We start from the raw sequence: 26,591 nt of genomic DNA, 5'->3' as shown, positions 1-26,591 counted from the left end.
CATTATTATATATTTTTGATATGCAAGGAATGCTATTTTGAGTTTGCATAGATTCAGCACAATAAGGCAATATCATTTAATCTGATATATTAGTTTATCTTTTGGAAAACATGAAGACAATTAGTCTTCACATGACATATGTAAGCACTGGATTATTATTCAGACAATATGGCAGACAGTATGCTACAAGCCCACCCCCCACCCCCCCCTTTCAGTTTACTGCAAAGGCCGTTTAATCGTTTATGTTTTTAAAGATACAGTAACGAGTAATACATAACATATAAATGGCACAACCAAATTGGATGATGCTAACGGATTCTATAAATCGTAGCCTTAGTTACCAACGAGGCTGTGGGTGAAGTGTTTATCATCTAAAACTATTTAGATTAGTTAACTTCTTACCAGTTTTCACTAGAACACCCATGCTTTGCACAAGTTCTCTCAGTCGCTTGCGCACGCAAACACACATACACATTTCAGAACATGGTATGTAGTGCATAAATGTCAGCAATGCAACACACTGGTTGCAAATAAATACTCTCAGAGAATATCCGCAAGAGTGTACGAAGAGTTTACAATATTTTGTCACAGAATTATGAACGGAAATCAGTAGATTTCAGCAGCTATAACCTTTCAGTAATTACTGACTGTTGGTCAGACATATTAACTAAGTGGCAAATCTAGCTCTTCTTGATCAAACTTTTACTATTAAGAAAATCTGCAGACTGAGACCAAAATTAACCAGAGTTTATTCCTTTGAAAATACATCATACTTTCTGTTACAACAGAGCATGATCTAGCACTTAAATGGTTATTAAAGCACACTTTATTTGCTAACCTTTGCCTAAGAATTTCCTAAATTCTTACTTAGACCAATAGTTTCCGAAAATGTGTGGCCAACTGATTAGAGGCTACCTGAGCACTTCTCACTTACTTACCTTATATTGGAGGTAGAAAAACTATTTCAGAAAGTAGAAAAATGGGAAATGTAAAGAGGTGTTTAATGTTCATACCTGAAGAATGAATGGCTTTACTCCTTTTTTGCATCACTTCCATTAATGCACCCACAATTCCTGAGGTGGGTGCAGGTGAGGAGGGCACTCCATCCATCCCGTCGGGAAGCTAAAAATAGGAATTCACAGTCAGCATTAAATCTGCAAAACACCAACAAGTTCAAAGGACCATATATGCAAGTTAAAACAAACAAGCCTTGGCAATGCCAATAGCTGTGACTTTAAAGCAATGTTATATGGCAAAGTGAAACATTACGAGCAGGTACCATGGGAATGGATATGCATTTGTGTTGAAGCAAAGAACTGTAGAATAATATTGGTGTAGGTTGAAAGGTCAGGTGACAGTTGCAATGTCAAGCCAGGCCTAGAAATCATGTAGGTTAATAGCTGCCCTCCGCCCAACTATGCTGCTGCAAGAGAAATACATCATAAACCATCGTAAATCATCTAGGTATCGAAGATACTTTAATAGCCTTACAATGTCATTTTTGTGCTCCCGAAAGTTGCACCTTAGGCAGCAGCTCAAATAAACCTAAGGATCACAGTTGTTTGGAAGAAAATCACTTTTTTGTGTGGACGTGCACAACTTCTGCCCAATCAGAACATGTACTCGTGGCTCCGAACAAGTGGGCGGAGCAAAAGTCTCTTCTTTTGGTGATTTTCACATAATGGGCTACGCTGGCAACTTAGACCATAAAAAGCAAAGACTCCTTATTTGCTTTCCTGGTGTAAAAAGAATATTAAATGACCACGTTTTAAAGAAGGACGTAGCTTAACCCCTTCTGTGCTCATGACGAGCTGAGCTCGTCATGTAACGCAGGTTTTTCAAAAACCCAGCGCACAGCGGGAAAACCGCTAGCGCGCATGTGGTTAATTAAGGGGCAATTACCTTAATGAATTATCACAAAATAAATTTGCAGCTAGAAAGTTCCTTAAAATTATTGGATCCAAATTAGAGCATTTAACATTTTATTCAGAATATTGCTTTTTTTTCGGCCTCGATTATATGTCACGGTGGCTTTCTCAACAGCATCTACTTAGTTTGAATACCTGAACTTGCAGTTTCATTGGCCTGTCTCTCTGACTACAGTAAATGTTTCTCTCCTTAATTAAGGGGCAATTACCTGTATGAATTATCACAAAATAAAATTGCAGCAAGAAAGGTCCTTAAAACTATTGGATCCAAATGAGAGCATTTCATATTTTATTCAGAATATTGCTTTATTTTCTGCCTCGATTATATGTCACGGTGGCTTTCTCAAAAGCATCTACCAAGTTTGAATACCTGAACTTACAGTTTGTATGGCCTGTCTCTCTGACTACAGTAAATGTTTCTCTGCAGGGAGCTATAGCTAAAGTTAATTTAAACAAACAATAATGCCAGTCGTGCAGGCTTTTGCATAGTAAGGAAAATGTTACTTCCCCTATAAGCATCTGTTCATTGCATGTAGTGGTGTGGATTCACATGCTGTGCAATCAACTGTCATCTAGTGTTGGGGACGGACGCGTGCAAATTGTTTTTCTTCAAAGAAGTCTGAGTCACGAGGTATAGTGACTCCACCTATTGCTGGTAATGTGCATAGGCATAGGCTTCATATTTAGATTGTTTTTCCGCATGATGGGTGAGGAAGAAAAGGGAGCGTAGAGATACAGAAGATGACTATGCGTAGAAAGTAGAAAGAAAGGTATTCGCAACAACCAAAGGCTTCCAGGGAGGAGAGTAGGCACATGGGAATCTACATCACTACACGCCACAAACAGATGCTTACAGGTAACATTATTCAATCGTAGCATGTGCAGCTGTAGATACACATGCTTGCATAGACTGTAAAGCAATCCTCCCCTAAGCGGTGGCTAGCCAGAGGATGCTGAAGACTATAAAAGTGAACAAAGGACAACCTGGCCAAAGTTTGCTTGGTGGCAAGCTAAGACATCCACAAAGTAATGCTTGATGAATGTGTGGAGTAGACCAGGACGCTGCTTTGCAGAAGTCAGCTATAAGAATGTTACATAAGAAAGCCATAGAAGCCTCTTTATTTACATGTAGGGTAGGGCCTGGGAGGGACAGACAAAGGTTTTATGGTTTTGGAGTAACAGGGTTGGATACATTTGGGAAGCCAGCATACTATTCCCGCTTTAGAGAGAGAGCAGCCCTTGTATGGTTTGGAAAAACAGACAGTGCTGCTGTGTCTTAAGGAAGGCTTTTGCCCTGTCAGTGCAATAAATGAGGGTCCTTTTGACAACTAGCTTGTGAAGAGCCCTCTGTGCTGCGGACTGAATGAGGGAAGAGCACTGGGAGTTCAACTGTCTGAATGCGGTGGAAAGAAGAGACTACCTTCGGGAGAAATTTGGGGTTTGTTCCAAGGACTAGTCTTTTGTTATGCAATTGGAACAAAGGTTCTTCCAGGGTAAGACCCTGAAGCTCACCCACACTTTTTAGGGAGTTGATTGCCACTGGAAAGTTAACTTCCAGGAAAGGAACAGCAGAGGGTATAAATGTAATTCAAACGGTGAGCCCATAGGTCTGGCGAGAACTATGCTGAGATTCCAAGCGGAGGCGGGTGGCACCCTCGGTGGGTTGGCTCTTAAGTCCTTCCATAACGGCTTTAATGACTGGAACCCTGAAGTGTGAAATATGTTGCCTGTTCTTCAGGTAAGCAGCAACTGCAGCTTAATGAAGCCTAATGGAGGTAGAAGCGAGGCACGATATTAGCAAGTGAAGCAGATAACAGGCAGGGTCTTGGACTGCTGGTTGGAGGGGATGATGTGCCTCAGAATACAAAAGTGCGCAAATCTTCTCCATTTGGCTGCATAGCAGGCTCTTGTTGTAGGCCTGCGGACCTCCTTCAGGATGGTCATGCATCTAGAGATAGACTATCGTTTTTGATATTGCCACATTTGTAAGCTATGACAGCTGCCCCAAAAGCTGCCAAGCGGGCCGCAGCGGGTGCAAGACCACAGTGAGCCACAGCAACAACAGTTGATACAGCAAAAAGGACCACAGTAGAGTCAAAAGTTGCAACCACAGAAGAAAATAGTGTTCACAGCATCAACCACGGCTGCCAGCACTACACCAACAGCAGCAGTGACAATATCTTCTGCCATAGCTGGAACAACCAGTAGTGTCAATAGCTGCAACCACATCTGTAACCAGAGCAAAGAAAATGCCACAATTGTGGGAGCCAAACAACTTTGTCTCCATTCTCTTCAAGCCTTTATGGATCTTGACAGTAGCATCCCTGCAAAAGTATGCTCTCTTCACGTTCTGGATCGGTTGTGGAAATGTGCCTAAACTACATGATTGGATATGAGATGGGGTGAAAGTGGCGCACTCCCATTGATCGACCCAAACCAAGCGATAGTGAGGGTCTCATTAAAGTGGTAATTATCCAGAGGACGCAGCGAGAAATTGCAACATAGTGATGGTACTCATGCATAAGTGAGCTAGTTATGTAAACACCCTGCCTTCTGCCCGGATATATGACTGCTAACTGTGTTGCTGGCTTGTTGAGTATATTAGAAGCCTGTAAAATAGATGTGAAATACTAGTTGACTATAATAAAATATTGTAAATCATTTATTGGTAGGAGAATTTATTAATTGACTGCTCTGACAATCGTGCTGTCATATCAGGTCATATTACCTGGTGAACGTTTTGTACTTTTCATAGTAGTTTTAATGGATGAAAAAAATGAAATAAACTGTTTATTAGAACTGCATGATGATCAGAGATACTCTGTCATTGGGTTTGAAGTTGATCCAGGACTGACTATGATTTATACTTTGTATGCCTTTTACTCGATTCCCTGAATACCAGGTAATACGATTAATAATAACTTTTGTAGACCACTTTATTAACTGATGTTTGTAAGCAAATAATACTGTTGCTATAACTCAGTTTGTCCACTTCGAAAGGATGGCTGAAAACGATTTTTGGCACAGTGGGCGGGAATCACCTCGAATCAATGGGTCCTCAACATCATAGGCAAGGGTTATTGTTTGGAGCTCACAAACACATCAGCAAGCTTCCCCCCTGCAGACAAAGCCTCTCCCCCAGAACATCAGCACCTCTTTCAAGAGGAAGTAGACACACTCATTCACAAGAGGGTCATAGAGCTTGTGCCGCTCTCCCAACACGGCAAAGGAGTGTACTCACTGTACTTTGTCATTCCCAAGAAGGACGGGTCTCGGGCCCATACTCTACCTCAGGCCACTCCATAAATACATCCTGTCAGAACACTTCCATATGGTGACACTCTAGGATGTCATCCCGCTACTACAGCAAGGCAACTTCATGACCGCTCTCGACCTGAAGAAGGCCTACTTCCACATCCCGATACAACCTGCACGTTCCCAGTACCTCAGGTTTGTGGCAAGTGGCCAGCTTAATCAGTTAAATGTACTGCCCTTCGGGGTTACCGCGCCCCAAGCGTGTTCAGGAAGTGTCTTGCAATGGTAGATGCTCATCTCTGACAAAACAAAGTCCACTACTTCCCTTACTTGGACGACTGGATGATCAAAAGCGCAACTGAGCAGCAGTGTTTTGCTTACAGTCCACCATAGACCTGCAATACAGTTCCGGATTTACCATCAATCCTACATTGTGCCACCTCCAGCCCCTTCAAGTCCAGCCATTGGGCAGCAGTACTAAACTGTCACTGGGAAAGCCTATCCCAGCCCAACAAGGGCATGTGTGGCTATAGATACTCATGCTATGCATTCTCCTGCCATCTAGTGTTGGGAACAAATGTGTGCAACTTCTTTCTTCTTTTCGAAGAAGTCTATTTCAAGTCACGAGGTAGAGTGACTCTTCCTCTTGGTGATAATGAACATGGGCACTGACTCCATTGCTTGATTGTTTTCTTTCTGTCATTGGGTTCAGACCTGTGCTCCAGTTTGACACTGCTGTGGTGCTCTTTCAGTTCACACGGCATCTTCCCTCTGTCGGAATTCTACTTCGATTGCATTCCTCTTCTTTCCTGTGCTGGTCAATGTTTGCATACTTCAATCGAGCCGTGTTAGTGTCAACCGCAGCCCCTCCTGGGCTCGCCCTTCAGGCCTACTCCCGTCTCTCCACCATGCCTCGACAGACGCCTTTTCACTAATGTTCTCGATGCCACGTGAAATGCCCGCAGACTGATCTACAGAGGATCTGTAATTTGTATCTGTTGCTGAAACACAACGAGGCCGGCTGCGACGCCTGCCGCTCCCAAAAAACTCTTTGCAACCATTGCGCCTGTTGACTTGCGATGTCGCTGTGTAGCGTAAAAGACACACCAGACCTGTTCAATCCCTGCGATGACTAGGAGGAACAGCACCCACATCCATAAGCTGCAGATGAAGAGTCTTTCTCTCTTGAAGGCAGTTCCTGCTCTTACCTGGTGATAGAGGACCTTTCACTTACTCAGCGGTCCTGGAGTACGGCACCCCCTTCCCTGTGACACTATCCTGAGCAGCCTTCTGCTAAGAAGCATGCAGCTCCTCTGGAACATCAGACACAGGCTTTCGGACCGCCACTGCCTTTGAACCATGGTAGGCACTGAGCAACTGCTTCGGAAGCCCCACCCAACTCCGGCTTAGCGCCGAAGAAATCTTCCAGACGGAGTGCTTTGGGTCCGACCAGCCCGACACCAAGTCGGTCCTTGGCATCGAGCCGACCCTCTGCATCGAGCCGACCCTCTGCATTGACTTCATCCGCTTCGGCACCGAGCGGTATCGGCGGCAAAACAAGACCCTTTCGGAGCTGAAGTCTTTACATCGACCTCCAAGTCCAACACCAGCACACTAGTCAAGCCCATCCTCCATGAGGTCCAGGAACAGCTGTATTCAAGACAAAATCAGCAGTCATCTAGCCTCTCACAGGCCGCATCCTTGCCCTCCCCCTTCAGGACCTGCTGCTCTATCCTCTAAATGGCAGCTATCCTTCCTAGAAGCTTTGGATGCTCCAGTTCCTGCAAAACTATGCAGGAAGGCAGATAAGATTACTAGCCCCTTACCTTTTGCACCACCATCATTACCACTCATTTCTGCACCTTTGCCTTCACCCTTCCTACCTCCTTCTAGAGGGGACCCCTTAACAGTAGTAGAGCTGCTTCCTTCCACAAGATGGAAATCCACAGTGAGCCCATAGAGGACTTCCTTTTTTCTAAACCCTTTCCTCCACACATTGCTCCACCCAGTATCTACCAATGCCAAGGGCAAGCTTCATCACTTCACTGACATTTTTAAAGATCCCATCAGAGCTAGGGTTATACCATCTATTGTGGAAAAAAATTATAGGCCTCCCATCTAACCCAATATATACACATTCGTGGTCAGCTCCCACCCGACTCACTAGTCATCACCCCGGCCTGCAAACAAGTAAACTCCCAGGTCAGCAGAAATGCCCCGCTACTAGATAGAGAGCAAACGCATAGATGTGGCTGGGAAAAGAATGGCAGTTTAAACAGCCAACCATTTGCGTATAGCAAAATCCATGGGTCTCCTTGAAAGACATGACTATGCCCACTGGGACGAAATGGAGGAGCTTCTCCAATGTCTCCCTGAGGAGCATAGGAAGCTTGCCCAGGAAATAGTATCAGAGGGCAAGATCATTTCTAATACTTCAGTTCACTGCGCTCTACACTCAGCTGACACCGTGGCTAGGGGGACCTCTGCAGACATGCATGGCTACTTACTTCTGGCTTTAGCTGGAAGTAAAGCAAAATCTGCTGAACATGCCTTTTGACGGTATCACCTTTTTGGCCCACAGGTGGACCAAATTCTAGAATTTTTTAAAAAAAAGATACAGAGACAACAACAGCAATGGGGACATTTCAAACACCAGCTCCTCGAGGATCCTTTTGCCGCGCATCCTACGGTGGAGGTTCAAAGACCACCTCCTCTGAAGCCTCCACCTCTTACCAGCACACCCAGGGCCAGAAATCCTCTCTTAGGGGTTATTTTAAAAGGACCTATAGGGGAAACAACTGCAGAGGCAAGGGTAGCTCCCCAAAAGTAGTAACACCCGCCACCAAACCCTAACGTGCCTCCTCTTCCTCATAATACCCGTCAGGGGATGCATACAGGAGTTCTTTTCCACGTGGCAAACCATCATCTCAGAACAGTGGGTGTTGGATATTATCCAACATGGCTATTGTATGGAGCTCATTTCCACGTTACCTGTAAGCATCTGTTTGTGGCATGTAGTGCTGTAGATTTAACATTTTCATTTCCAGGTGCGGAACCCATTTTTAAGCCAGATCGTCACGTAACAGTCTGGACGATCATGCACTTCCCCGGCATGATGACCTATTGTAGTGCCATAATTCCCCATGGCAGTTTGGTGGAACAGCAACAACCTGCTGCAAGCTCGGACCCTTTTTGACCCAGTGCCCTTGGTGACCAGCACAACAGATGCATCCCTCACTAGGTCGGAGGCACACTTCCAGGATTTGACTGTTCAGGGCATGTGGCCACCTCATTAGCAGGATCTCCACATTAACTACCTGAAGCTGTTGGCCATCCGGCTAGCACTCCAGGTGTCGCTCTGTCACACCAGCACAAGGTAGTCCTTATTCACACAGACATTACCGCCATGTTCTACCTACAAAAACAGAGTGGCACTCACTCCACAATCGTCTGCGTTAGCCAGGCTATTTGGCAGTGGGCACTTCATCAAAGAGAAATTGGCGGAGTAGCTACTTTAAGTGTACAACGATTTTGTAGACGTTGCAGCAATAAGCCCACCAGTGGAAACTCCACCCACAAGTCCTGCTCTCATACTTCCACTGGTGGGGGTTCCTCCACATAGACTCCTTTGCCACCTCTGATAATGCAAAATGCCCAAACTTCATCTCCAAGTATGCACGCCCACAGTTCATGGCACTATGGATGAACTTGTCAGGGATATTTGCCTATGTTGGCAAACAGCCGTCACTCTAATCGTGGTGGCTCCCAACTGGGCCAGCCAGCCTTGGTTCACCACCTATCTCGAATTCCAAAGCTCCTTTCTGTACACCTAACTTTCTTTTTTTTTGTTCTGACGAGCTGAAAAAGCTAAAACCATGTCCGGTTACAACTAAATAATAAAGGTCTCACCGAATAGGTCCTTAAACAAACATGTTGCCTTTCCTACTACCAGGGGTATCCAAGTGTACTTCCTTCCAACTAGGAACTGTCAGGTAACAACCATATTTGACATTTAAACTTTAGGCTCACAACACATACTCTCAAGCACCACAGTTCTTCTATTACAAATCTCCTAGGCCAACACACAGGAAAAAAGTCATTCGGACAAAACTTTGAACTAAAAAACAGATGGATGGTAATGGTCACATGCTCTTCAGACGGGAAAACCAGGATAACAAGACAGACATGGGTACAGGGAAAAAAGTGGATAAGGTGCAGGGTCTCTTACTAGTACATTGATGCCCTAACTGACACCCTGAGCAAATCACAACAAGATTATACCGCTCATCAGACGAGTAGTCTGGCACCAAAATCCAACTTCAACGCAGCAACGCAACGAGTCCTATACAAGCAACACAGCCTATTGCACCAATACTTCACTAACACCTAGGGAAGTACAGTTAAAGTCCCAACAGCACAAAGTGTACCAAGACTTCGGTTGAATAGAAAATTTACCTCTTGAGCAGGAAAGAGAAATCAAAGCCTAAAAGTCAAATTTTTGGAGCTTCTTGTGTTTCTTTCTGGAGGACTTGTCATTGGTTGCCGTCACTTTGAGAATTGCTGGATTAATGGGAGCTATTGCAGGATGTGGAGTGGCAACAGGCCTCATGTGCTGGTACCTAAAGTTTAATCGGAAGACCACAGAGGTACAGACGATGGCCTGGGTTGTTTAATTACAATGCAACCTAGTCTTGATTCCAGTCATGTCTCTTTTATCCACTGCCATTCACTCCCTACCTCGTTATAACAATCTTTCAGGTCATTGTTCATCTCACTTATCTCCCTATGTCACTGTTAAACATCTTTCTCTCGCTCCTTATTCCCCCCTTGTATGTTTTTCTCTTTCTTAATTTGGGTCAAAGTCTGAAGAGGAAAGGTAAGTCCTGGTCCCCACAGAAAGGTGCAGATGGACCTCAGCTGGAACCACCAACTCGAATTAGGCACCACAGACATTTGTCTCAGATACACACCATGAATAGTTTAATTTTCGGCTCCTTAGCGTACTTGAGGCACACCTCTTGGACTTTGGGTCATGAGAGTGATATCTGCTGTGGGAGGGTAGACCAGACGTCAACATTTTCAGAGGCGTTATCCTGTTGAAAAACACTGCAAAAGACATTTTTGGTAAAACACTTTCTGAGGCTGATTCTACATAATCTGAGGATAGCAGTCAGGCCATGCCCTAAACATTGGCTGCTGGTAAAGAAACGTATCCTTTTCAAAACCTTGGTTCTGGCCCATCAAGCTTTCCATAAAACTTCTCCTAAATAGCTTAGCAACAGACTCCACCACAAGTCTGGAATGGCCTACCACTCCCACTGCGCCAACTTACAACTGAAAGCCAGTCCAAACATTAGCTTAAAACCTGGATCTTTAAAAGCTAATTTCTCACAACTTATGTACCTGCTAGGTAACTTCCAGCCCCAAGATGCCTAGTTTTGCAGCTGCACGCTTTATAAATCTAATTTGTTGTTGTAGTTGTGAGGTGTAAAAAAGGAGCAGACGTCAGTGTGCTAGGGTGGTGTCTTTTACTGCTCCATGATGAGATATTTGGGAGGGTTACTGGACGTGAAGCGCCACCTATTGGTACAGAACAGCTAATTCAACTTTCTGGATCCCGTTTGGTAACTGGAGGAGATTCAAGATGTGAAGAATATGCAGGTCGAAAAAACATAAAATAATGTTTTTTTCTACAAGAAAAGGTGTCCATTATCTCCGTGGGGCAAGAATTATTTAATTAATCTTTTTTCTTTTAAGTTATGTTTAAGTAGTTGGTATATCTGTATATATAAGCTGGGCTCCTTAGTTAAGTTATGCTCCCAATTTAGTTGTTTGGTTCAGACTATATTAGAAATTGTCTCAGAGTGACCACTGCCTAAGGAATTGTGCTTATCCAAGGATTCCTTTTTAAGGATCCTGAACACCAGGTCTGGTTTTGCTGGAATGCAGGCAGTTGCATGCTTTTTAATAAATATGTTGGCATTTACTACGGCTGCTTCAGCCACTCAAGTAAATGTGGTACAGTTAACTTTATGCCCACATTGTTTAAGTTGCTTTTTTCTCTTAAATAAGGCAAAGGCCAATATCTTCTGCAATAAGTCACATCATATTAGATTTAGTTTTAACCACCTTCTATGTATACACTCTAGTTTTAACTTCACGTTCACATTATATTTGGAACCCTGCATGCTTACAATTAGTGTTCACGGAGGGAAACAACATAACTTCATAAAGATTAAAACTTAGTTTCTATTGCAAATAAAGAAGTTACTCTTTGAATATATCTAGATATACCTTTTCTAAATGACCAAAATGAAAAGTATACAGTATTTACTTACAGACTTTAACTGTATGCCTTGTCTGATTTGATCTAATAGTGCATCTCTTCCAATGCCAGATACCGGTCTGTTTTCTTTCTGATCTTTCTGATCCACTTTCTTAAGTGCCGCTCCTTCTCTTATTTGCTCCAAGAGGGCAGACTTGCCTCCTGAAGAAACTGAAACTTGCATGTCACCATCGGAAGATGGTCCAGGTGGAGGAGGAGGTCCAGGAGGCGGCGGCGGAGGAGGTGGTGGAGGGGGAGGTGCCCCAGACCCGGGCATTGAGGGTGGTAGAGGAGGAGGTGGTGGTGGTGGGGCCCACTGTGAAGAAACGGCTGGAGCTTGAGGTGGTGGAGGGTGCACTCTGTTTGGAGGTGGAGGAGGCATGGAAGAGCCAGGCCTGAACGGAGGTGGAGGTGGGGGTGCTGCAGTTGGAGCTCTAGAAGGCGGTGGAGGCGGTGGAGGCACTCCTCTTCCTCTGACCGGAGGTGGCGGAGGACCCGAACTGTGTGGAGGTGGGGGTGGGGGTGGTCCTCCTCGGAAAGGTGGTGGCGGAGGAGCTAAAACAAAAACAGACATATTGAACGTTTTAGGAATATTTCACGTGTAATTAGTATTAATCTCTGAAAGAGAAAAAAGTTGCAAAGTAGAACACGCTGCAAGAGTAAAAATGCATAAACTGTGAGAAACAGACAGCAGGTTAATTTCTAATATTTAGTCCTATTCTAACGGGAATGAGTATTGTTACACTCAGGGCATCTTATTCCACAAATTTTTTCAATGGGTATTACCCCCCCATGCACAGCACTATTATTGGGGGTGGTTGAAGGTTAAAAAGTTGCATGCATTACTCTTATGTATCAGCGAGAACCACGGTTTCGGTTGTCATTTGTCAGCTCGCCACACAACACATACTCTGTCCTTATCACCTTTAGACTTCTCTTGTGTTTCTTAACTTTACCACATCTTTTAGCCTGGCCAATCCTCTTCCAGTCTCTGCTTTTTTGGCCAATCTCCCTTTTCTTCAACCAACTCTCCTTCTCTGGTCTTATCCCCACAGGTAAATTCCTTCCAACCACATCCCTAACTAATATCAGTTTACCCACCAAGTCTTCAAGTTTGTGCTCAATAATGTTCCTTCTGCCTACTCTTTTAACAGTTATATCCCATTTACATTGCCCCAGTCTTGTTTTCTCCCTCCTTTTCGCCCACCTCTTCCCACCAGACTGTGCTTTGCCAGCCTCCTTCCATTGGCCACATCTGAGCACGATCACTACCTGCCGTTTCTGAGTGCAGCCACTCTCTCCAAAGCCGTCCATACATTTTTACAGATCATAGGATGTCATGCGCTTTAAACACAATTCACATATATATGTAGGTGCATATTAAGGAAAGCTAACAGTTATGGCAAGAAAATCAGAATAGGAAGATGAATGGTAGAGACTGCTTTAGTAAACAGTTTAGGTTGTTTTGCAAAGTAAGTCTAACTGAAAATAACTCATCATAATTTATACGTCTGTGAGGCAGAAGCTGCAGCAAAATTAAAAAACTGATGAGAGGCAGACAGCTCGACCGACAGTCAACAAAACATTTAGATCATTAGCAGGCGGTTAACAATGCCAAATTCATGGACAGGCAATATTCAGTCGAGGGTTTGCAAATCTGTTAAGATATTAAGCAATGTACTAGTAACGTGGAATTTTAATACGCAATATATTAAAAGTTCACATTAAATGGTTGCAAATAACAGATTACCAGAGACAGGTCAAACGTAAACATCCAATTTTAAAATTCACCTGTCTACATGCTAATGGTGATGGAACTTAGTAAGGTTGCATCTACAACACAGTGTAGAACACTTGCAGATGAAAGTGTTCTGTTTAGGATTCAGTCTGTCTGGTTGAGTTCTTTGTTCCCAGAGGATGCTCCCTCAAAATTCCATTAGGCCGAATATGCCCATTTTGGAGATGAAGGCTCCCCTACTTACTAGTTCTGTTTGAGGAAATTCTGTTCCTGTTGCATTGAGGGGTGGCCCTCAGTGTGCATGTGGTCACTGATCTGCCAGGCATCTAGGCCTTTGGTGGATTCCCTGGGTAATTAGAATAGGCCAAGTCTGGGGGCATTTGCTTTAGTCTGGCCAGGCATGAACAAATGTTGCTAGTGACCGCTGGAATTCACTAGAACGAAGGAACATCATTTGTTATATTTGGCCATTTTTAGATAATGTATGACGACTCTTTCAAACAATAATTAGTTAAATGTGCTACTCAATGTCATGGAGTTCTTGGTGATATGGCCAAAGACTCAATTTCTCAGCATCCTTGTATGGCCCTCATACAGTGAATTTCTCTAATTCTCCTATAGCAATCATATAGGACACACGTATGTGAGCACTTACTTGGTACTGCATGTGTGTGACAGTCCAAATACACACATTTGTATGCCAGCCTACAGTTACCGTTGCAAAGGCGGAGACACATTCCTTCTTTGATCTCTTTTTTTATCAGCTCTGTAATAACAGAACCACTACACCTCAAACTGCCCCTTCTATTTCACGTACTTCCTCAAAAGAACACTTTGCATAAAAATCTTCAATGTATTGCCGTTCAAGACCGATTTTGGCACAGGTTGCTTTGTTGCGGTGTTCTTGTAGTGGAGAAGTGTGGCTCAATGATTAGAGCGGCAGCAACATTGTATGTGTGGGTAGAGAAGCAACTATCAGGTGGGCACCCACAACACGTTTATTGAGGGAGCAATCGGGGATTCCCAATGGTTAAACTTCCACAATTTGTTTACCATAACCCAAACACAAATCACTGCATCGAACACAAAATTGCAGAAAAAATATTTTACCTATATTCTCATAAGACCGCACCTGTAGTTGATTCCCAAAAACACACCAGAACTGAGACATTGAGGTTCGTTCTTCATCTTAGAGCCTCAATGAAGATCCTCAACACTTGTTAAAAGGAAAGTGCTCTGCAGGGTTTGGATAAGCTGTACAGTCTAGATTTGGCAATTTTTTCAATCAATCCCTGCATCCCCCTCCCAGTGAATTGACAACCATATAAGCCAATGGAATTGCCCTTTTTTCAATGGTGCCTTGTTGACTTGAGGATTAATCGTGGGTGGTGAACTCCGCTCGCTGAGTTTTCCGCCCTCTGAGTTACGCGGAGCTTGCAAAGTTTTATTCCTCACTCGCGATCGTCAAGTTGGTGAGCGCAAACGAGGAAAATCAACCTACCGGCGAGATTTTTCCTCGTTCGCAATCGCCAACATCAAGTTGGCGAGCGCGAGCATGGAAAATCAACATCCTGGCGAGATTTCTCAATGCGGGAGGGAGTCAGGTTTCTCACTGCAAGTGGTCATGTCTGCTCGCGACAGCTCACGTTGAGAAACTGACCGTTCGTGTTGAGAACGCTGCAGCTCGAGTAAAAATCTACTCCTGCAGCAGAAAAGGAAAGCAGGGACTTGCTTGCGCTGTGCATGGTGCCTTTCACAATGATTACAAGGTGCGGACAAGCATCTGGCACTGTGCAATCAACGTGAACTGCATTTTTCTATTGTACTCCGCCGCTTGGCAAGAAGAGGACATTAAGTATAGACCTGCTATAGACAGTATTCACAGTAGTGCCGGAAATAAAATCTCACTAAGAGTGGCATGTCTGCTAAGTTGTTCTTCTCCAGCAACTGTGGAGCGTCTGGGAATCCTACTTGAAGTCTTGCTGCTGTGACTAGGGCAGATCCAGAGAACATACTAGCCTGCACAAGGGGATGGACTGAATTTTAGTAGTCAACCTTTTTTTCTAAATATATTTATTTTAAACAACCGTTATTCGTTTTTTGCTTTTTTGTACATAGTAGGTACATCATTACATGCACTATATCACATGACAGGCAGTAGTACACTGGACCATTTTACACACCTGATGGTGTCCGGGGGGGTCACTAAAACACGCTGCCCCATCGGTTGAGTCAGAAGAGAGAAAATCAAACAAAAGGAACAATAACAAAACTGTGCTAAGCTGTAAGCATGTACCTGTGCAGCAACTGTGAATGAAATGTGTTATGGTGCAAATATAGCTGTGTACCAACAATAAGAGGCAGCAGATCGGCACTATGCTCTATGCATCCACATGGGACTGTAGAGCGGGGGAGGGGTCCAGTCAGATCTATGGATTGGGTCACATGTCAACGGTATATGGTGCAAGCCAGGGGTGTACACATCAGGTCTCATTCAGGTGTAGTCCGCTTCACCTTGCGGATCTCCTTGGAGTGTGGCGGTTAGTTCGCCCCATGTCATCACAATCGGCCATTTCCTCAGCCCTCATGTTGCTTCACGGGCGAGTGCAACCGATTCTGCCAAGGCCCAGGCTAGGCAAAGCTTTGGCCTTCCAATGGCCTTTGGGCTATCTTGAAGGATAGTTCAATGAAGCGGTTAATGGCACCCCCTTCTTGCTGGTGCCTGTACCGTCCCATTATGCAACTAGCAAGGCATAGCAGGTCTTGATGGCCAGTGGCGGAGAAGATCCTGGGCCAGAATGCACGGGCCAATGTGCAGTCTCAAAACAATTGAATCATGTCCACCACTATAGGAACATGGCAACAGGGGCATGAGGGCGACACAGTGGGGTGCATTTGATGTAAGATATGCTTTTTGTAACACATTAAATTGTATATCATGAAAGCGAGAGTTGCGCGAGACCTTAAGGGGTCGGCAATTGCTCTGCTCCATTCTTTACGAGTTTTTGGGCGATCAAGAGCATGTCCCCACGCCAGCTTAAGCGATTCTAAGGGATCCTGATTAGTGTGCGAGAGAGCCTTGGCAAGCCAGGAAATTAGTCGCTGCCCACTGTGTAAAGTGTTAGCAACAGGGAGAGGGGTTTGCTGGCTCTGAGGCAGTCCCTCCCCACAATACATAGATGCCTGCTACATTTGCGCTAGCAGGCAGCTTTATATTAGGAATTGCCCACTGGTAGGATCTTCTACTGCTCAGCAAGATGGACGGTTGGGATCAGTGCTCCATCCTGGAACAAATCTCCAAGGGTCTCTATTTCTGCAGAGTCCCAGAGTTTCAGACCGTCACTGCCTGCCACTTGCCTAAAGGCGGTCATTGAGCATAGCAAGATCTTTGATACTTAGGGAGAATTATTTGACTAGGTTCGTAGTGCCCTAAAATAGCATCTGTGCACTACATGCAGAAGGTTATTACTGTCAAAGGGTAATATCGATTCTGGGAGGAAAAGTTCTCTTGCAAATCTTGGGCCCGTCTCCTCCTAGTCCATGCAGCTCCTGTAAGCTACATCCAGCCCGCCATCTGGTTGGCCATTGAAGTTGCGCCGCTAGGTAATAATGTTCGAACACTGGAGGCTCTAGCCCCACTGTTGGGATTTGAGTTTAAGTAAAGCAACTCAACACCTGCCCTTATTCCATATTAAGTTGTCTAACCTCATGTACAGGGATCGAAACTCTATGGGGAATGAATACCGGCAGATTGCAAAATGATAGAACAGCCTTCGTAATATTAACATCTTGGAGAGGGCTATTTGGCCCTTACTGTGAAAGGGAGCGAACATCAGAAAGTGACTTGTGGCTAGAGTCGAGGTGTGGCTCTCATGAGGTTTCCCTCTATCAGGTCTTGAATGGAGTGGTATATATGGATTCCTAGGTAACGGAAAGTGTGTGGGGTTCCCACTTGAGATTGTTAGTGGCCATTGCTAGGGCATGTGTTGAACACACAGGGGATTTATGGGAACAGGAATGTTGTGCACCGGTTCACTCCCAGCCTGGAAGGCCTCCCGAAAGGCATCCAAGATGTCAGCTATCACCCAGACTCCCTCCAGTACATCCTTCATACAGATTAACACGTCGACCCCATACTGAGAGAGAACATGTGCCTTGCCGTTCAGTGATCTGCTCCAATGCCGTCCAGACTGCTGCAGGTGATCCACGAGGGGCTTCATCGCCAATACGAAAAGCAAAGGGGCTAGAGGGCACCCCTGGCGTGATCCCCTACCTATAGAGAAATCAGCTGAGATCAGACAACATGTCTTGACCCTCGCTACGGGTTCCGTACAGAGTAGCTGAATCATTCTCAACATCCTTGCCTCTATGCCCACTCTCTGCAGGACCGTAAACATATGCTCCCAATTTAATGTGTCAAATGTTTTTTTGAGATCCAAAACCATTTAGGCGGAATAAGGCCAGACTCTGGTGGCTTTCTCTAATATGCAATACAATCAGCAGGTATTAAGAGATTTTGGTCCAGGTGAACCAGCTTGATCAGGAGTGGCATCAAATGAATCGCCAGAATCTTGCTGAAAAATGTATTGTTGTTGCCCATCAGAGGCCTCCAGGGTCTCTCTGCCTGGTTTCAGTACCAAGACCAGCATTGCTTCGCTTATTGTAGGTAGGCAACAGGTCTCAATTGAGGCAGAGTACAACTCAGTTAATTTAGGAGTCAGTAGGGATTCATAGGCCTTGAGGATTCTATTGGCAGTCCGTCCAGGCCTTGGGACATAACAGTGGGTGAGTCCCCTATGGCCCCACGGATCTCTTGCATTAGGTTTGGACATTCAAGGCCTCCCCTTCAGGCTACTGGTACAGGGCACAATGTCACAATGAGGAGGAATTCTTCTGTTTTTGAGTGCCACCAGGAAGGGTCCAGTTGGTACAAGGTTTTGTTGTGAGTGCTAAATACCTTGTGAATTTCCGCTTGAGTATAAACAATGGAATCAGGTGATGTGCGGATGGCGATACTTGGCAGTGGGTTAGTGTCTTGTCATGCTAACAAACAGACTGGGTTGTCACCTTCCGAATGCATCTTGGCATGCCACATAGTCAACGCAACACAAAGAGTGAAGCAGTTGCGCCTGTCGGGCCTTAGCTTTTGCCAATGCCGAGTGGGCTGCCTCACCCTTCAATGCTGTCTGTTTCTGTTTCTCGACCTGATCCAACTCCAGACTGAGCATTTCCTATGCCTCAATACTAGCATGGATACAGTGGCCTCGTACTACAGATTTTAACGCATGAGAGGCAGTGTTGCTATTTTCAATTAAGTAATTGCTGATGGTTTTACAGGTCGTCTTGTGGAACACAGATTCTTCTAGGAATGTCAGCACCAAGCTCCAAGTAGGGACTGGTGGGACGGGCTGGCCCCATGTGAATCGCAACAAGTGTTAGGGTCAGACTAAGTCTTACCAAAGTATTCAGACTCCCTGACTATGGGGTGTGCAAATGTATAGCAGAGGATGTGGTCTAGCCTTAGGTGTAAATCACGTGGTGGAGAATAAAACGAGTATTCTGCGTTTGTTGGGTGCAAGGAAAGCCAGCTGTCTTCCAGTGACCATTGGGTAAGCCATTGTGAAAAAGTGACGGCACTCTGCAAGTAAGGTCAGAGGACGGCGGCTTTAGGGTGTGTATGGCAGATTCAGTCTGCACTCTTCCATCTGAGAGCTTGCACTGATCATCACGTATCAACCTAATTCGGTTGCCACTGCGTCCACCCTTCCTTCCAGATCTTGTCTAATGGCCGAAATGGCTGCAAAGATCATGCCTAACTTTGCCTCTGCAGGGCAGGGCATGTTCAAGCCTACGAGCCAGGGCCTATCTAATGTCCCTGGCGCACTCCCTGGACAGGGGCACCGTGGCAGAGGCCTTTCCATCCCCACACTGTCCCGTCTGCAGGTTGCCCCGTTTGGTCTGTAGTTGGTAGACAACATGTTCCCAAGAGCCTTGGCTGTATCCGGATCCACTATGGCTCAATGAGGGAGACCCACCATCTTGCTATACCAGCATGCAGCTGTAACCGGCCTAGGCAAGCACGTGCCACTTGAGCGGCGTTGGAGTCCAAATGGGTGTCAGGGCACAGAAATCACAGGAGGAGTTGACCTTATCATAATAATTCTTGTGTAACGCCTAGCTAATTGGAGAAACTGCATGCAAGATTCCTCAACTAACTAAGGGTGCTCCAGAGACAGGATCTCAAAGTAGCTTGGCAGAGAGAAGGAAAAACAAAGTACTGCCACATTTGGGTTGTAGAGCTGAAACATTGTCCTTTCTCAAAAGAACAGGTGACACTAAATTGTCCCTAACCCATCTCATTATCCAGAGACTGTCTGCATCACCCCACTCTTCAGGGTCAAGACCAGTAGGTAATACCATCTTGATAATCCACTCGCAAGTCAGATCAGTTGGCTTTGAGAAGAGATCCTGATTATGGAGTCAATTGATTAATTTTTTTTACCTTCCGAGGTTCCATTTATTTCAAATTCTTAACTGAAATTGGTAAGCCTAATAATCTAATTGGGAGTCCTCCTGCACCTAGGAAACTCTGTACTGCAACTGGTAATATTCAAGATACATATGAGCCCCTAAGTTTTAGGGGACCTCCCAAACTTTCCAACTGAGTCCATCTGAACACAGCTTTGTATGATAAAATTATGTGACAAGGCAGTGAGTAGGCAAGTGTCTAGAATGGAGGAGCCATGAACCTGGAAACCTATGTTTTATTATGGAGGGCCTAACTTTAACTGTTCTCTGACCTATCTGTAAACAAGTCTTAACCTTATTTGCAGTTGAAACACGGACTGGATATTGAGTGTCTTGTATGTTATTTGTTATATCACACTGCATCTGAGGTTCTATTCCCTACCATCTACTAGCGAAAATAATTAATTGCTTGCTCTTGCTACCTTGAATCACCTGTCCAAAGGAAGTAATTTGTTTCACAATGAGAATGCAATTGTATTGTTGCAGTTGGGCACCAGTGAAAAATGACAGCACATCAGACACAACAAATACTGCTGACTTCTCCAGAGCCTCAAGAAAAAGCCTCTTAAGCGTGGAAAAATATCGACAACCACCACCTACTGGATAACAAATGGATGCAAAAGCATTTAAATCCATTCTGAATCTATTCTTGCTACAGAATCACATTTAGGCCTAGAAACCATGACTAGTCGTTCACCCCTTTTTCCAAAAGCTAAACTCTAACACTTTAAAATGAGGTGTGACAGTGTTCTGGAAGGGAGGGAAAGGCCTGCATGTGGATTGGTCTGTAGGTCACCTTTGCAGAATAGGTAAGCAGTAACCAACCACTTGTTCCATAAGCAGATGTCTTAAGCGCTATGAGGCCTTATTATTTGGGGGGGGGGGGGGGGTGTCTGCCTTTTAAACCTGGAAATGATGTTTTGGGTTAAAAAAGCTCATTAAATGTAAGGAAAAACTGATGTCAGGAAAAGCATGCTGGGCAATATGCTAAAATAGAGGAGGATACTACAGCTTTGCCTCTGATGTAGACCATGGATTAACTGCGAATCAGGTTCCAGTCCTTACTGGTCCTCAACACAAGGAACAAATGGGGTGTCTGCATGCGGTGGGAATGCATCGGTGTGCCGCCAGCTTCGGTTTTCTTAAAGCAATTTCCTGTCCTTGCTGATCGGGAAGAGCTTGGCGAAGAAGTAGCAAAATTTGTAGCTCATTTTATGGTTTATTCTTCACTGAATACTCATAAGGGAATACAAGCAATGCACGTTTGAAATAGTTCATTCTACTTCAAATGCATCAGTTAGCTTTTGCAGTGTTTTGCAATTCCTACTTTGAGAAGAAACACACACTTCAAACCAGACCATGCATGTCAGTGCCTGCATACATACCACTCCAGCGGGGAGGACCTAGAGAACAAATGCAAACATTAGCTATATTTTGAAAAAGATCAACTGGCTCATACCACAAATATGTACATTTCTGTCATTTTCGTCATTACAAAATTATTGCTTTGCTCATCAGCATTAGTGCTTACATTAATAAGCTCATTTACTTCAGATTTATTTTAAGAGATGAAAATTCAACTAAGGTCTGTAAAGTCTGAAGTGAAGGGAGAAGGTACAGAATGTAAAAGTGAGTTTTTGGATTTCAATCGAAGGCAGATCCTTTGAGAGATCAAGTGCGGCATAAGAGTTAAGACAGTTCATCATTAGCTCAGCTCTAATAGGGGGTGCACTGGCACAAATCATTTAAATATTTTACGAACATTACTTACAGAATCTAGATCATCACCACAACTGAATGAGCAGACCTTGGACAAGTCTAGGCCTGTTCTTGGTTTTAAAAAAAGACTTCAACCTGAATCAAGGAGGCTACATCTGTACAGGAATATTTGATCTTGGAGAATAGATTTGGTTCATGACTACTTAGCTTGATAGCATGCACGGCACAGCACACTTACCCTGCCTGCGCAACTCGTTCTTTACAGCTTCCACACCACCAGTTTTTTCAATAAAGTCATAAATGGCTTTGGAAGTTTTCTTATCCTTCAGCTGATCTTCTGAGATTCCACACAAGTCGAACAATTTTTTTAACTCTGGGTCCAAGTTGTTAACCTGCAAATGAAACAGATTTACAAAAGATATGAAGGAATATATGTGCTGCATTTGATCATATTTATATTACAAAACAATAAGTCTGATATAGATGGAGAATGGTAAGGTTGTAACACTAAGGGCAGTCTTGATAATGTATTCACCTCCACCCCAGCCAACTGAGTTCCATACATTAGACAGCAGGGTTAACTGGGTGCTCAGGCACTGACGTAACATTACTGCAATTTACCCCAATGTAGTCCACACAACACATTCATGGAAGCGAAAAAATTACATTCAGATTTCTTCAATACCCAATTCACTTGTCTTATTCAGACAAATATGCAGTGTTATGCTTTAAGGTTTCTGTGAAAGTCTTGGAATTAATTTTGACAGGCTGCTTTAAAGGGCTGAGGTAAAGCATCTGCTTTCCACCCCAAAATTGTATTGTTTATTTTCCTTTGAGGGTTCAAGATTTTTCTCACCTGCCCATGCTCCTAGGAGAGTTATTCAAGCTCCATTTATTTACAGGTTCAACCAAAGTAATCTAAAATTATGGTTAGGGTGAATTAGGTACCTTTAGTCTTCGCAGAACCTTCGCCACTGAAGGTGAACTTGCTCCAAAAAAGGAAGCATTAAAGGAGGAGGGGGTGTGAGTTGGAGGGAAGCAGACAGAATTCAAGTTCTTATAGAAGTGTGTCATGCACATATGTAATACCTGCATTTATCCAGTAGAAGGCAGACGTCCATTACATTTTCTGAGGGGTCATGGTGGAGGACACAGGACTAAAAAAGATCTGTGTTGAAAACGTCCTCATTTTTACTCTATTCACTCCGCAAATATTCCCAAAATGCTGCCTTGCAGCGTAGATAAAATCATACATGAGAGAAAAAAATGCCACCCAAGTAAGGAGCTCAATGTACTGGACAACCCCTGTGAGAAAGTGAATCTTTCTGCATGGCCAGCCCAACTTCTGTGGATGGATTGGCTAATCTTCAAATGGCATATTTAACTTTCCATGAAGGCATAGTGTAGGCATCTGCATTTATTGCAAGGTCACCCACACATTTTCACCTCATTTTGGACCATATTTTAAAAAAATGTTTTACCTCTGTGTAATTACCCAGCTAAACAGGAGTAACAAGCCAGTGCTGCCCCTTTATTCATGGTTATATTGGCTAACCCCAAATTTACATATTTAATAGGTCTATGCACCCCTTCATTATGGTGTAGGGAATACACACAGGACCTGGAATTTAAATGCCACCTATAGACTGCAGCACCTATGTTGCCTCTGAATGGGTTGGCCTGTAAAACGTGGCTTTGATCTACGATGTGTAGCTTGACTGCAGCAGTCTAAACACTTGCCGTCAAATCTGTCAATAAAAACATAAGTACACCTTGTCACCCACAAGGTCGGGTGCCTGATAATTAAAAGTGGAACATGTGCAAAATTAAAGTTGGCATGTTCTTCCAGTACCAAGTCCCAAAAACTATTTCTCTGGCAGGGCTGCGGCTGGGCCCTACAAAGTGTAGAAAGAACAGATTATACATTTGAATCTGAAACTTTTGACAGGAAGCAACTAAAATAGTCAATTAGCAATGATTTTTCATATTAATTAAAAGTCCAATTAATTGATGAAGTTGCAGTTTTAATATACATTTAGGAAACATAATTTTTAGGAAGTTAACTTTTCCTTGCTTGAAGTTTCTGGAGGCTAATTTACATTGGCCTACTAGCAGCTGCCCAGCAAGTGCTTGACCGAAATGAAGTGCTACAAATGCTCCAAGATCAGAACAATGGCTTAGGCTTGGTAAAAGGATGGATAGGGCATTTAATCACTATCAGACTATGGACGACAGCTGGCGTGAACCCAGGAACTTCATTAACTTGAAAGGAACAGAGGTGAGGCTTGTCCATTCATAATTTAGTTTAACCCCTTCGATGCTCATGACGAGCTCAGCTCGTCATGAGGTACACCTCTTGTACACTCATGACGAGCTGAGCTCGTCATGAACAATGGGAATAAATCGTGGCCAGCACAGGAGGGGAAAACCATCAGCATTGATGGTGTTAAGCAACTTGAAGAAAGGAAGCCTAAGTCCCCCGAGGCCCACCTTAGACAGGCTTGCTTCAAACCCAGCTAATACCAGAACTGGTTTGGAGGGGATTGCTTATTTCCATGCCCAAACCTGTGGGTGGACACATGGACTCTGCATAAGGAGGAAAGGGCTTCCCCATCTTGGATTTTAGGAGTGAGGGGCACTGTGAAAATGTTGGTAGTAGGGCAAACAGAAACTGATGAACATATGATTAGGGTTGCCCTTGAAGCTTTTACACCATTGGTAAGGCAGGAGACAGGTGTCACCACCATCTACCAGCTAGTGCCAATTGAAACCCAAGGGACCCTCCTCAGAATATTTTCTGGACTCGCGGAAGAGTAGAAGTGACTGGAAATTATTTGCTATTATCGGAGAGGTGTCTCGAAGAAATATACCTGCGTCCTCTTTTACACAGGACAAAAGAAGTGGACTCCAAGGGTCAGACAGAGACAACAATCTGCAAGAGGCTTTTTATTTCCTCAGATGACCATATAACCAGGACCAACTGGTCCTTGCTGGTGGCCTCTGCTAAACTTTAGCGCTGCCGCCAACTACACTGTGTTAGGCGATCTTACTTTTCATTTTGATTCACCGCTGGATCCCACGGCTACTACACTAGCCGATGACCTGGCCGCGCTACAACTTATCCAACGAGTAAAAACATCAACTCATGTGAAAGGACACCTTTTAGATCCAGTGTTCAGTAACTGTGTGGATTTCGTGGTTGGGCCTCCACTCCCCCTCCCATGGACTGACCACTTTTTGGTGCCCTTCACCTGGTCTACCCAGAAACCCATCCCGGTAACACCTATGATAAGACATGCCAGATCCTGGGCGCGGATACCAGTGGACGAATGGAAAAATAAACTCATGAAAGAACTTCCCCTTAATAATGAAGATCCATGTCTGGCATACCAGGCTTATGAGAACTGGATCCTGCACTCCCTCGAAACCATCCTCCCCCTTAAGAAATCTATGGTAAAACGTTCCCACAAAACAGCACCTTGGTACTCGGAGGCCCTCAGGAACAAAAAGCGCCAATGCCAAAAAATTGAAAGAAAATGGCGCTCAGACTATTCCATGGAGGAAAAAACTCGATATCGAGAGGAAATAAAAGCATACAAAAAGGAAGTAAAAGCTGCTCAAGCGGCATACTTTTCTGACAAGATCCTAGCTGCAAAATCTAAACCCAGGGAAATCTTACAAACTCTGCAAAAACTTACAAAACCACCCCCCCCCCCCCTCCCCCCCGTTGTATATGAGGAATAATCTGTCTCCCAATGCAACGACCTGGCGGAATTTTTCTCGGCTAAACAAAATATACACTTCCTTCCCATGCACCACTACTCCTCTGATAGTTCAGGATAAAACCAGGGGGTCAGACCCCGTGCTAGCCTCTTCACCCACGCTTGACCACTTTCCCTGCATGGATCTCGAAGTGGTTGAGTCCATGGCTCGGAAAGTAAAATCCGGATCTCCAACTGACCCGGCACCCCCAGAAGCCATGTTGCTAGCATCTCAGACGGTCCTACCTATCATCAAGAACCTCCTGAATGCTTCCATCGCTTCTGGCATCGTCCCTCCTGCCTGGAAACAGGCGATGGTCCGAGCACTAATAAAAAAGCCAAACCTGGACCCATTGGACTTTGCCAACTATCGTCCTATTTCCCTGCTACCCTGGGTGAGTAAAATCGTGGAGAAGTATGTCAATCTCCACCTGAAGTGTGGAGTCCCCCAGGGCTCCTCTTTAAGCCCCGCGCTTTTTAATATCTACATGGGGCCACTGGCTGAGGTAGTTCGTCCGTATGGAGTTAAGATCATTTCCTATGCGGACGACACCCAACTGGTGGTCTCACTAGCGCAGGAGGCTCAACAGCCACTTTCAGGTGGACTAACAAAATGCTTGGAGGAGGTGAAGGCCTGGATGACTGTCATCACTAAAGCTCAATGGTGACAAAACGGAGCTTATGCTCCTGGGCCCGGCTGATCCGACCTTCTTCAACTCATTATGGCCCACCTGTCTAGGCCCCCCCCCCCCCCGGCTCCGAAAGAAAACATCAAAAGCCTAGGGGTATGGCTGGACAGGAGTCTTTCACTTAACACCCAGGTAACAAAGCTCTCAGCCACCTGCTTTGGACTGCTCAGGACACTGAAGAAAGTTCTCCCTTTGCTCCCAATGGAGGCAAAGCAGATAGCCATACAGGGCATGATACAGTCACAACTGGACTCTAACAACGCCCTCTATCTGGGTGCTCCAGAATACACACTAAAGAGACTACAGCTAGTACAAAACTGCGCTGCCCGCACTCTACTGCAGATCCCACGCAGAACGCCAGTCAGAGAGGCACTGACCAGCCTACACTGGCTCCCAGTGCGTAAGAGAGTCACTTTTAAGGCAATGTGTATTGCTCACCAGGCCTTCTGGGACTCGGGCCTCAAATTACTCGTAGCCTAGTAAGCCAGTATCGTCCAGGCAGAGACCTGCGATCTAGCCAGGCTTTTATGGCAACAGTCCCTAGAATTAAAAGGACAAGATCAGGTGGAAGGATGTTTGCCTTCAATGCCGCTAAGATCTGGAACTCCCTTCCTTTTCATTTGAGATCCAACCCTGACCTCGCCTCTT

General features: G+C 44.6%; 1 protein-coding gene across 2 annotated transcripts in view; it reads right to left on the bottom strand.

Annotated features, from left to right (window-relative positions):
• WASL (WASP like actin nucleation promoting factor) overlaps nt 1-26,591 on the bottom strand; it is a 274,169-nt gene that overhangs the window by 5,433 nt on the left and 242,145 nt on the right. Inside the window, exons 8-11 of one of the 2 annotated variants that reach the window (XM_086966791.1) lie at nt 21,732-21,885; nt 21,160-21,177; nt 11,522-12,063; nt 1,014-1,122 (exon numbers count right to left, since the gene is read on the bottom strand). In XM_086966791.1, coding sequence (XP_086822917.1) covers nt 1,014-1,122; nt 11,522-12,063; nt 21,160-21,177; nt 21,732-21,885 — 823 coding nt within the window. The remainder of the gene's footprint in view (nt 1-1,013; nt 1,123-11,521; nt 12,064-21,159; nt 21,178-21,731; nt 21,886-26,591) is intronic. The other variant, XM_086966799.1, reaches the window with a different exon arrangement.

The sequence above is a fragment of the Lissotriton vulgaris genome, chromosome 1_1 (genome assembly GCF_964263255.1).
Source record: "Lissotriton vulgaris chromosome 1_1, aLisVul1.2, whole genome shotgun sequence".
Taxonomy (NCBI): domain Eukaryota; kingdom Metazoa; phylum Chordata; class Amphibia; order Caudata; family Salamandridae; genus Lissotriton; species Lissotriton vulgaris.
This window is presented reverse-complemented; position numbering and strand designations above follow the sequence as displayed.